Source organism: Botrytis deweyae (genome assembly GCF_014898535.1).
Source record: "Botrytis deweyae strain B1 chromosome Unknown BDEW_026, whole genome shotgun sequence".
NCBI classification, from domain to species: domain Eukaryota; kingdom Fungi; phylum Ascomycota; class Leotiomycetes; order Helotiales; family Sclerotiniaceae; genus Botrytis; species Botrytis deweyae.
In genome coordinates, this window is record NW_024066233.1 from 148,760 (window position 1) to 161,142 (window position 12,383).

General features: G+C 44.5%; 4 protein-coding genes across 4 annotated transcripts; 1 reads left to right on the top strand and 3 right to left on the bottom strand.

Annotated features, from left to right (window-relative positions):
- Window positions 1–2,221: 2,221 nt before the first annotated feature.
- Window positions 2,222–3,429, bottom strand: EAE98_009123 (uncharacterized protein; the record flags this gene model as incomplete). The annotated part of the gene is made up of 3 exons (XM_038956744.1): window positions 2,222–2,665; window positions 2,767–3,072; window positions 3,175–3,429. 3 exons carry the CDS (start codon window positions 3,427–3,429, stop codon window positions 2,222–2,224), a joined length of 1,005 nt encoding a protein of 334 aa, XP_038806810.1.
- Window positions 3,430–4,152: 723 nt separating this feature from the next.
- Window positions 4,153–4,588, bottom strand: EAE98_009124 (uncharacterized protein; the record flags this gene model as incomplete). The annotated part of the gene is made up of 3 exons (XM_038956745.1): window positions 4,153–4,343; window positions 4,417–4,476; window positions 4,534–4,588. The coding sequence occupies 3 exons, from the start codon at window positions 4,586–4,588 to the stop codon at window positions 4,153–4,155; spliced, it is 306 nt and encodes a 101-aa protein (XP_038806811.1).
- Window positions 4,589–7,100: 2,512 nt separating this feature from the next.
- On the top strand, window positions 7,101–8,334 carry EAE98_009125 (uncharacterized protein; the record flags this gene model as incomplete). Its single annotated transcript, XM_038956746.1, has 4 exons — window positions 7,101–7,143; window positions 7,203–7,407; window positions 7,539–8,145; window positions 8,197–8,334. The coding sequence occupies 4 exons, from the start codon at window positions 7,101–7,103 to the stop codon at window positions 8,332–8,334; spliced, it is 993 nt and encodes a 330-aa protein (XP_038806812.1).
- Window positions 8,335–10,480: 2,146 nt separating this feature from the next.
- On the bottom strand, window positions 10,481–11,797 carry EAE98_009126 (uncharacterized protein; the record flags this gene model as incomplete). The annotated part of the gene is made up of 3 exons (XM_038956747.1): window positions 10,481–11,090; window positions 11,143–11,722; window positions 11,774–11,797. 3 exons carry the CDS (start codon window positions 11,795–11,797, stop codon window positions 10,567–10,569), a joined length of 1,128 nt encoding a protein of 375 aa, XP_038806813.1. The 3' UTR covers window positions 10,481–10,566.
- Between the last annotated feature and the right edge of the window lie 586 nt (window positions 11,798–12,383).

Below are 12,383 nucleotides of genomic sequence, written 5' to 3' on the forward strand. Positions count from 1 at the left end.
CTTTGCTTTGCTTCCCTACCCTACCCTACCTATCCTAACCCTAGCATTTTCTTCCCAAATCCATCATCGTGCCAACCCCGCCTCGCCTCGCCTCGCCTCACCTCATCCTCACTCCACTCCACCCAATTCCCATCTCCACGATACAACACCAGCGACTGACTGCATGTACCACCCCAACCCTTGGCATCGCATACCGGCACCTCGTTCATCCTGTCATTCCCCTCCCTCCATCTCCTCCCCATCTCTGCCTGCCCTACAGCTGAAAAACACACCACGCTCCCCTCGCTCGGCTCCAGTACCAAGCCTGCCAGCACGCCAACCCATTCGCGACTCTCTACACGGTCGCAACTTCTAGACTCCCAAATCCCCCTTCCCAATCCATCGCATGCATCATCACCAATCCCGCAAAGCATGACTCAATTCCTGACAAATCGAATCATCCCCAAAGTCCTCCACAAACATCCCGCAAACAATTCTCCCCAAAGCACATGTATACCTACCTACCTACCTAGAATGTACCTCCCCTGTACAAGCGGTATACCACCCTCCAACGCAAGTAAGTAAGTGCCCCTCCATCTTCCCCAAACAGGAAAATCCCCCCAAAGTCCTCCGAGATACAGAGACAGATACCTCGGATATCTGTCGGATCATCTACCCAGGTCTGAAATCTCGAAAATCTCTCGGAGACGGTCAATTTACGCGTGCAGATCATCGAATGATCTTGGGTAGGTAGTACCACTTCTTGATCTCGATCAGGAGTCTCGTTGGTATGGATATATTGCATCGGAAAGTCGAATTCACTTAGGACATCTGGGCATTCAACAACATCACAGCATCATGTTTAATCTCAAGTTCAATAATACCCAACCACAGATCTGATAGTACAATTTACACAGAAGTCTTTCCAACTGCCCAATACATCATACTGTACATTGAAACACTCTCGAAACTCCCACTCAACGTGAATCCAACAAGGCGTCTTGAGCCACATACCTAATCATGAGAGCACCATTCCCACCCCGATACCTCCAATAACACTGACACGTACATGCATACATACCTTCTTCCCAGTTCCAACATCGACCCATTATCCACAAGTGCGTGCCACACCTGTTGTCGAAACGATTTTTCGACTTTCCTCTTTCATACCTAGTTCAGCCCTGCTACTACCGGCCGCAACAACCTTATCTCCACCTTTCTTTCTTTCTTTCTTTCTTTCTTTCCCCCTCCTTTCTCTCCCATTCTCACCACTCCATACCAACATACTGTTTGCTCCCACGGAAATCCATTTGTCCACTCTCTTAATCAGTCAGCACTATACTACACTACTACCACTATCCATCCTACCAGTAAACATCCCCACGACTTGCACGTGCAATACACCATCCCAACCCAACCCATCCCAACCCAATCTTCCACTCTCCCCTGAAATCAAAACCATATCATATCATATCACATCATCCCATCCCATCCATCCCATCCATCCCACCCCCTCACCCCCAAGCCGGAACACTATCCAGCGCCCCAGCTCCCACCAACATACCCGACACATCCAGCATCTCTCCCCCCCCCTAATCCTCCAATCCCACACCATGCCACGCCTGGGCATACAAAGCAAGCAATTTCTCGCGCCCGCAAAAAGCAACGATACCGTGGACCCCGTACCGTATACGCCACATCACAACGTCCTCATATGCTCACCGCCAAGTCTCAAGACCTACCTACCTAGGTAATGCATGATAACCTTGAGCGCATAATATCTAGGTCCAGTATCCATGAATAGGTAGGTAGGTATGTAGCTGCGAAGTGTGGCTGCAAAAAGTCGTGAAATAGATGAGGATAGGTAATGCTCACCGCTCAGTTCAGAGCGAATTAGCCAATAGCAAGGTAGCGATTTCAATAGAGCTCAAGCTTTCAATAAAAAGGAAACAATAAAACGATATCGGATAGCAAGACTTGCAGAGGTGAGGTCATTTTATTGAGTTAGGAAATGAAAAGAAGACGCGAGGGCTAAAGTGACGAGGTTGGGAAAAGAGGTAAGTTGAATACGACAAAAGCCGCAAAATGTATGGATAGATTTTGATCTCATATGCATCCCCAAGTATCATGTAGCATTGTACCATTTTTTCAATGTCATAATACAATAATTTTACAACCCCACCGCACCAAATATACCCATTCCCACACCCGTATCCCATGCCGTGCCCAATCTGATAACCCATCACCTCCTTCTTCGGGAATAAAAGGTCAAATTTGCTCTCGCGCTCGTACCAGTCTTGTGTACCAAATTCCTCTTTTCCCAAACGGAACTCTTGCCTTCCACCACACTGATAATCTCCTCTGCAAACCTTTGTGCAAACATTCCACGCCCGCTACTCCTCGATTGTTTCTTACTGGCCGAATCTAATATCCATTTGATAGCTTGTCTTCTCCGCTGTCTAACACCCAAGGGTACAGGAATTTGAAGAGAAGCTCCACCACCTGCAGCACCTTTCTGAGAACGGATACGTAAGAGAGGAGCGATCGAGTCGATAGCGGTAGTAAGATAGAGAACGGGATTGAGAGGGAGGTGGGATGGTGGGGGTGTGCCCGGAAGGAGGGGTTTGGCGGGGTTGGGTGTGGGTGGGGAGGCGGTTCGGAGATGATTTAATATGAAAGACATGTTCTGCATTGAAAACATTGTAAATTAGCAAATTATTCCGCAATGTCATGACAAAAATCCCATGCGCAGCGAGTAACGCAAAAGGAAAGAACTAACGAGCCTACCCTCTGGGCAACACTCTTCTTGCCGTGTTGCATCATCATATTCGTAACCTGCGAAACGACGGGATCGTATCTATATTTGAGGTTGTTGTTCGAAGGAATTGGTAGTTCTGGAAGTCCAAACTTGTGACCATCGATTGTAAGATCGGAGGCATTCGCGCCATTTTCCAAATGACCAAGACGACCAAGAGCCATGAGATTGGCAAAGGAGATTTCTTGGGAGAGGGCAGACGCGGATTGGGTATCTTTGATATCTTCTTTGATAACTTCTGGGGCCTTATCCTTTCCTTCTTGGTCTCTCTTAAGAATCTATGCATATGGTCAGTAACTGACATTCTCCGGTATCACAATGCTTCTTCATTTTTCAAACATGATTGGCGAAATTGGACCCCCAGAAAAGAACGTAAATACCTCTTGAACATTTGTACTCTTTCCCATATCAGGAGGAGTCTCTCCAGTAATTTCAGCCATGTCTCTTGCCTCTTCACTGACGTGGCCGGCTACATCTTCATCAGACCCATTTCTTGGAGGTTGCTTTCCCTCTGCGAAACCTCGACGTACTGCCGGGGTAATTTTGAAGAAAGCAGGATTTCGAGGTGCGACAACTGTTCGTGGTCGAAAGGTCAGTGACCTGCTTGCGCTGTGAAAGTTCAATCGTGGAGGCATGGTTGTGGATGTTGTGAAATCCAGATACTTTCTCCGCACTTGATATCAACTTCGAACTGATGCACTGCACTAACCAAAATTTCGTGTGGCTGCCTAATAAGGCATCAAATTCATCTTGGGCAATGACGATCTTTCTTGGGCTGAACCACAGAACCATAACGCTGGGTCTGAATATTCTTGTCAAACAACATGGATCAGGGCTAGAACAACGTTTTAACTCATTTATGGAGTTTGATATGTGTTACGGTGACAGCGAGTCCCTGTGACGGCGTCGACCTCTACTTTTGCACGTTTAATAGTAAGAACTTCACTGGAATAACCACCACACAGGTCATAAATCGATGTGTAAGTGAGTATCTAATTCATTTCAAGACTTAATAATTCAAAGAGAACATCCACTTTTATTGCTAGTAACAAGTTCTGGAACTATTCCATGATTCGAAGAGATAAAAGATATTCCATATCTCCAAAAAAAAACAAGCTTTTTCACACCACCTCCCAAATAGAAAAAGATATCCGGAAAACTGTTGGGAATAACATGTACGCATTCAAACTCCAGCGCCCTTGCTGTCCTGTGAAAATCCACGGCGAAACCCATCCGACGCCTGAAGTATTATTGGCATTCGCCCATTCTTGCCGAAGCTGCAGCAAACGGCAAATCATCCTATTATCATCTCTTATCCTACAGGCTAAATTGAATCGTCGGCCGCAGTGTTGGTAGTTCTAGGTCATGTTGTAATTACCACTCATTCGACTTTGGATAGGTGAGGTTGGGCTCGATCCAGTCAAACGATTGAGTGCCACTTCTGCTGCATCCTCTTTCGCATTGTTGACGTACTGCCCATCGTACCAGAATCGTGCAGAAATATTCTGGCCCTGTACAGTTACTGTGCTAGACCATGCCGTTCGTCCACCTGAAACAAGTGTTAGAGTCGGTCATCTGGAGACTCGGTCTTGAGTGGAAGGTGAAAGGTGAAAGAACATTACCTCTTCTATCTGACACGATCTGAAATACTGGAGGACGAATTTGTGCCTCGCGACATCTCTCTTGAGGGAATTAGTCAATTTGATGTTCAGTATTCATAGCACGAATTGCTTCATTACCTTCGAGCTTCTCTTGCCATGTAGCTGAGCCAGAACTGTATGATGAATAAGACATCTTAAATGGTGATTTCGTACTAGAAGGTCTGAAAGTGTTCAAGCTTTCAAGCTAGATCTGAGATTGAGTGCTAGTGATGTGGAGGAGAAACAGTGGGGAGCGGGTTCGGGAATGGCGTTATACTCCGCAGGAATTGAAGCTGGTCTTATAGATGATCCGCATGTACTCTTCAGAGTCTTCACGAAGGAGGAGGAGTGTTGGAAGTGATATGAAACTGTGAGGTGGCAGTCAAATAAAGTTGGATTGCTCTGCATCTGCATACCCATGTGCAACACGGCAGCTTGACTCTGGAATTTGTCTCGGCGTGATGAAATATATTTCAAAGAAGTAACGTCGATCGCCCGTAGCTTGGAGCCGTGTGTGTTGTCTCCATCGGTGGTTAGGACAGCTCATGTGTGACCTCCTACTGACAACTTCGGTAAAGTGTAGAAAAAGCAATTTGAGGCTTGAGACAGTAGCAGTGAGTGGAGATGCTCCAGCCAACGCTGGAGACACCTGCAGTAATTTGCAGTCTCGGATCGTCATGGGGCATTGGGAGAGTGAAATGAAAGCTGGCATATATGTGTATGTATGTATGTGTAGTGTGTATGGAAGTATGTGGGGTGGAAGGCAAAAGGTGCATATAGAGGGGCGGATCATATGCAAGAAGGTGACGATAGAAAAAAAAGCTCTCCATAAAAGAAGCCCAATAAGAGTGCAAAGTGCCAAACCTTGCCAGAAAAAAAATGAGCTGCAGGAAGACGCACCCGAGATGTAGAAAGTACCACTACCTCTAGTATTAGCTGATTCCAGGCCAATTGATTGAGTACTGAGACTTGATATCTCTCACCAGATTTGTTTTACTTTTTCCCCCAAAAGGAAAAAATGATAAGTTTGTAGGACCTGCGACTTTCTACCCCAGTCTCTATAATCTTTGCAAATATAGATATACCATAATAGACAAAGCCATACATTACCCGGGAGTCGTACGATATGATTGGTCAATTCGGAGCACTGGAAAAGTTGTAATGGTATGCCAGATTTCAATCTTCAATTTCCTTCTCTTTCCCACTACTGTAGATTTCCGAAGAGATGAGATCGAGGTGTCTGCAGGAACGGGTGCTTACATACATATTTATACATATTGATCAATGATCTTCAGGGTAGGTTGGGGTAAAAGTAGACACCCCAGCGATAGCAACGGATAAGTACATCTGTACATTGAATCAAGCACTCAGCCCTGCGGCTTCTTCAACGGTGAGTCCACCGCTTCTCACTTCACCGCCCTCATGTGCCAACCAGATTCCAGAAGCCTGGATCAGACGTTTATGAAGATGAGCAAAGGGTGTGTCTAGCTTCATGAAACCTGGAGAACGGGTAGATGCTTGCATTTCGTCTAGAAAGACTTGGAAATGACAGTCGCACGGCAGATATTTCCAATTGGGATTCTCAAGTGGACTGATTGTGTCACCTCGATAAAGGTTAAAGAAAAGAACAGCTTACTTCGTAGAGTAGAGAGAGCCCGCAAAACTACCCAGAGGATGACATGCCGCACCCCGTCGGGTGCTCCGCTTACTTAACCGCCGTAGAATACGTTGGATCGACGGAGCTTTTCCCGTTCAACAAGGGAGTTGATAATGAGGGGAGCCGTGAAGTACACAACCTAACAATGAAACATTTTGTTCATAGATAATATTGCGTGGCGGCGTGAGAGAAGGACAAGTATATTCAAGGCTTGTCTATCAACACCTGAGCAGCCCTATTTTCGACAGCGCATTGACTGGATCTAGAATCTGTTGCTGCCCAAGTGTTCGAATATTTGAGGATAATTGAAGAGTTACTCATCCATATCATTCCATTGTCGGACGACATTTACTAGCATGTAATTTATATTACTCGGCAGGTTCTGGTGGTTTGACGATCAGGAACAGTCTTCCGTACTCGTTTGTATCCCCAATTTCATGTGAAATATGTGAAATTGGCGGTGCGACCTCTTCGATGTCTAGAACCACGACACGTGACTGTATGATACACCACCAAATTATGTTCACAGTGTTGAAGTAGAAGGAATGTTGTCCTGAGGTACGGATGGACAATCATAAGACAGGCGAATTCTGGGAAGAAGATACAAAAGCAACAAAAGCAACAATCTACTTTGGACTGTACAAAGAGGCTATACATCGGGACAATAATCTGATGAGATGGGATCCAGCTGATTACCGTAATCTGGAGAACTTTAAGAAGACAAAACTAGCAGGTCAGGTGTGAACCGGCACAGCCTAGGCCTAGTTGCCGTGCCTCGGTCCAAAGAATGTGGGGAAAGGAGCCTGTCACCTACAATACCAACCGTTTACTATTTTAACATCTTCCATACATATTTTGTTCTTAGACTTCGAATCATAATCGTTCTTTTGAATCATATTATTAGACATAAAGAGGGATTTTAGAATAGACCATACATTTAATCCGATACACTTGTTAGATCAGACAAACCTACATCTCATCACATCATTCGTTAGCAATCCTCGACATCATGCCTTTCAACACGAAACTCACCCAGGCCTTGGGTATCGAATGTAAGTTACACCCTCATGTACTCTCCCGAACGACAGATCACTGATTCGGGACTATGTAGTACCTATTGTCCAAGGTGGTATGCAATGGGTGGGATATGCGGAGTTAGCAAGCGCCGTGAGCAATGCCGGAGGGTTGGGTATCCTCACAGCTTTAACGCAACCCACTCCAGAAGATCTCCGCAAGGAGATCCGAAGATGTAGGGAAATGACGAAGAAGCCATTTGGTGTAAATATCACACTGTTACCTTCGATTAATCCCCCGGAGTAAGTTTCCGCAGATCTCAATCTCATCTCATCTTGATTCGCCGTTTGCTCCGTGTCTGTGTGTCGCGAGTACAACATGGTCGTCAAGCCGCGAAACTTGCAAAATCAAACTGACCCGTGATTTCTTCTAGTTACGGTGCATACGCACAAGTCACTATCGATGAGGGAATTAAAGTTGTCGAGACAGCAGGAAACAGTCCCGGCCCTGTCATAAAGATGTTGAAGGCTGCTGGAATAATCATTCTACACAAATGTACGACCATCAGACATGCAGAGAGTGCAGTGAAGCTTGGGGTTGATTTTCTGAGCATCGATGGTTTCGAATGTGCTGGGCATGTTGGTGAAACTGATATCACGAACTTCATCCTCCTAAGCAGAGCCAGACAATCGCTAAAAGTTCCCTTCATCGCGTCTGGTGGATTTGCCGATGGCCAAGGTCTTGCGGCTGCGCTTTCGCTCGGTGCTGAAGGTATCAATATGGGAACACGATTCATGTGTACCGTCGAGGCACCAATACACGAGAACATCAAGAAAGAAATTGTCAAGGCTTCTGAAGTTGATACTCAGCTCGTTCTTCGAAGATGGAAGAACACCTCTCGCTTGTATAAAAACAAGGTTACTGCACAGGCAGTAAAGATTGAACAAGAGAGCAAGACTGGAGAGTTTGCGGAGGTTGCTCCTTATGTGAGCGGTAAGAGAGGTAGAGAAGTCTTTACCACTGGAGATCCCGACTACGGAGTACGTATCAACATCCAAACACTCATAACTCATAAACTAATTATATTTTAGGTTTGGACCGCAGGCCAAGTAATTGGTCTCATTCACGACATCCCGACGTGTGAGGTACTTTGTAAGAGAATCGAGAAGGAGGCCGTGGAGACATTGAACAAAGCTTCATCTCTCTTTCAACCAACAAGCAAGCTCTGATTGTATAGTGTCTTCATGTATGTATTTTACCATAATGATTGTTTTGATGCCCTTGACATCTGGTTTCCCTACAATATGTGAAAGGAAAATTACCTATGCTACTTATGGAGAGGTGCTTGGGCTGTGATACCTGCTTAGTTGGCCAAAATATGTACTCACAGTCTGGTTGGCATCCAGCCCGACTAACCAACTGACAAAGTAATTTGAGGATAAATTTTTCCTCTGAAACTTTTCTGGTTTCCTTTTTCTTCAACCCCCCTGAAACTTTGATTTTTGTGAAATTAATCCACGTGCCACAACACCAACATCACTGAAAGCATTTGCCTACGTTACCAGAACCATTCTTCTTATCATCATGCATAGAAAAATCCAATTTGTTCCCTCTGTCAGTCAAAAGAGTAATATAATAAAAACCAGCAAGGGTCAAGGCAATCTCCGCCCAGAGGCAATTGCTGAGAAAACAAAGACCGAGAAGACTGACAATTGAAGAGCATGTGATTCCGAGAACTTGTTCATTGGCAGCTTGAGCTGGCACATCGATGATGGGATCTACTGTAGGCGCAACGCGAAATCAAGAGAGCGATTACAAGACACACGCGGGGTAGCTTAAGTGTTCTCACCATCCAATCTATCTAAAACTTGCCACTAATGCTACCCAGAAATGAGAAAATGAGCATCTTTTTGTCATCAACGCTTGGAGCCTTCTTTTCAAATCACTCCGTCGTTCTGAAGAGCCAGTGACTGCCAATTGTTGGGATTCTTATGCTTGGTTTCACAACCCACATGGATCATTCCCCCATTATCACCAAACCAAAATCAAATCCACAAACTTCTCCATACAACGAGAAAAAAGTCGGTATCAGGATGTCTAGTCCAACAGAGGACCTAGATACTCTGGCTGCGCTAGCTAGCTAGCAGAATAAGAGCCATATCGATTATCTGCTAAGAATGGCTGCTCTCTTTCTGTAGCCCAGCTTCAGAGTCTTCAATGAGTGTTGATGATATGAGTAGTTTACTTGCCATGGAAGAGAATTTGGATGAAGAGGGATAATGGGATTGGGGCTCAATGTTACTAAAGAAGGATCGAGGAGATGGGCGAAACTGATTGTCTAAGATCTTTTTGGAGAGATCGATCAACAAGAATAGGAGATCACTTACACGGACATTCTGTGAGAGTTTCGTGGACTCGCTAGATGGTTCTGTGAGTTCTGATGAGGGATAAAACAGTGGAGAGAAAACAAATTAAGATCGAAAGCGAACGGCTTGTGATTCGTTCGGTCTCCGTTGTCTTCTGAGAACATAGTAAAGGGGGAACGGAATTCACGGGTCATTGCACATTTTATGAATCATCCTTTGCGAATGCTTCGAGTATCTATAGGCATTTTATCCAGTTCATATTCTCTAAATTCAGATATATCACATCAATCACTTCACCTACGAGATTACGACGGGATGACCGCTGGTGGACTTCGGCCTCGTTACAGAAAGCGACGTATAAGTATCAACAAACCCCAATCGAAATCATTCCCATACGAACGAAGGATAATGTATCGTATTCCTATAGTATTTCGGATCGAAGTCAAATACGCAAGTACTTCATTAGCGAGCTTCGTTACTGTTATGTCGACAAGTCTATTGGGAAACTTTTGCTGTGAGCATTCGCATGATACAACGGAAGTGTTGCTTGTAGTCTATGAATTGTCTTGGTGCATGTTGGCATTCCAATTGTATCGTATTTGTTGATAGAATTTGGCACAGGTGGTAAAATACCAATCTAGAATTCGATCAATGATGGAATCGTTTGAATATTGAAAGCTAGATTCTCTTTCTGAGTTTCGTAAAGTAATGGAGATGTAGAGAGTCTCCCAAGCTGGTGTATGCAGCCGATACAGAAAAATTTTCAATGTTTCAATGTTGCTCTTAAGAACTCGCTCTATTTGCAGACTGTACTATGCTGTGTGTTAAAACTCCTTGTTTTGTCATGTTTTTGCGCTTTTGTGTCACATTCAAAGCAGGGTCGTAACGAAGTGTGATTTTAATGATTTTTGTGACTTAAAAGCGTAAAATCATTTTATCGAAAGGCAGGCTACTGCTGCAAAAGAAGGAAATTTTCATATTTGATAACGCATTCCTGCGGAACGCATTAAGTCCACCCATAGCTCATTACCCTAGCCTCTCTGCACATTTCATAATCCCCCATGGAACATGCAGTTAAGAAATCCATCCCCCATGTCAAAAGCGGAAGCGTCTGCTTTCATATGCCCGCTTCTTCTCCTCTTGGTGTGCCTGCATATCCTCTTTTTTGCCCATATTCGACCAGTACCAACTCGACTGGCCATGACAAATCCTGCAATTCCCACTATACTCTTTTTCTAAATCATTCTGATAATAAACGAATGCCATATCGCTCCCCTCACTGGAATTTTGCATACAATCTAAGCACAGGCCATGGAAGCTGGATTGAATTTCGTTTCGAATACGTTTGATAGCAACCGAGTTTAGATGAGCTATACAATTCATACACGCCCTTTCCGGAATCGTGCACACGAATTTGTCGAAACTGTTCAAGATTTCTTGGATACTCTTCTTGCCAGCCGACTCAATGGGCCAGATCTCCATCTTGCTAAGGCCTGTAGTATAAGCGAAGCTGGAAAACTCTTTGCAACTGCACCGTTGATGTATAAACCAGTCGAGTGGGCCAAAGACGCCTTTGAGGAGCTTCACGCGAAGACTACCTCTGGCACCATTCAATGAACCTGTAGAATTTGTTAGATCAGTTTTGCTCATATCAATGAATGAGAAACTCACCCATGACTCTGGAAGGCAAATGGAGGTGTCTGTGTCGCGACGGATTTGCCTCCTGAATATGATCTGCCATTCCGTATGCCAGCTTTCTTGTAATGAACTGGAACTCCCCGATACGATCAAGCTCATGGGTTAGGTACAGAAAAGATCTCATTTCTTCAAGACTCTTCGTTTCAATCTTTTGATTCTTGAACCATTGTGGTGACCAATCTCTCAGTTTTTGTATGCCGTCATGCATCTGACGGTATCCGCAGATCTGGATGGCTTCATATATTTCCTCAGCTTTGAGGTCATACATTTCATCAATCATGTCCTGATGCAAGATCCGAAACCAAAGCTCATAACTCTTCACGGTTCCATCCTCGATGTCTACAGTGGTCTGCTTGGATTCCTTGGCCCATCCTTTGAGGCAAGTATTGAACACAGAAGAATTGTCTGTGAGAACCTTTCTGCAGACTCTGTAAGTTGCGAGGGCGGTGGTTTGTTCTGATTCTCTTTCAGTAACGGGATCGATGGTGGTCTTTTTGTCGATGAGTCGGATAGTCAGGTCTCCTTTGGGATCGATGACCAAATGAACCGGTGGCTAACAAGAATTCAGCGACAGAACGAGGGTTTCTCTGGGCATATCACTTACTGCTGGAGGTGAATGGCTTGCCATTGTTGATCTTGTTACTCCAATCTCTGATCTGAAGCTTGTCGTTGATCTTAATTGAGAAGTTGAAGATCGAAGAGTGGAAAGCCAGAGGTTGAGAGAGGAGATGTTTACAAGAGAGTGTTAAGAGCACTAGCGTAGAAAGAAGCAAAATCAGAGGACTTCAAGTGAATATCCAAAAGTAAGACGAGACGGGACAAAGGTGATAGATTGAAGCTCAGATAGGTAACATAGCGATATTGAAAGTGAACAGACAAGACAAATCCAGGGCATTGAAACTCAAACAATAAGAAAGGTGATAGACAGTCTAGACCAGTTCACAAACACGAGAGGAGAGTTCTTCGATCCAACACCCATTATCATCTGAACATGTCCATGAAGTTTTATTGATCCATCTCTTCTAGCCTCTAAAATGACCTAGCAATGACGAGAACCAATGAATGTAAGATCTTACTACTAGATAGAAAGTAAAAGTAAAGGCGAGATATCTAAGTAACCCTAAAAACGCACCGAGATCTCTTCCCTCCTACAAAACAGCCAAGAATGCATCGCTAAATTTACCAATTCAAATGATCCACTTATCAATCATTCT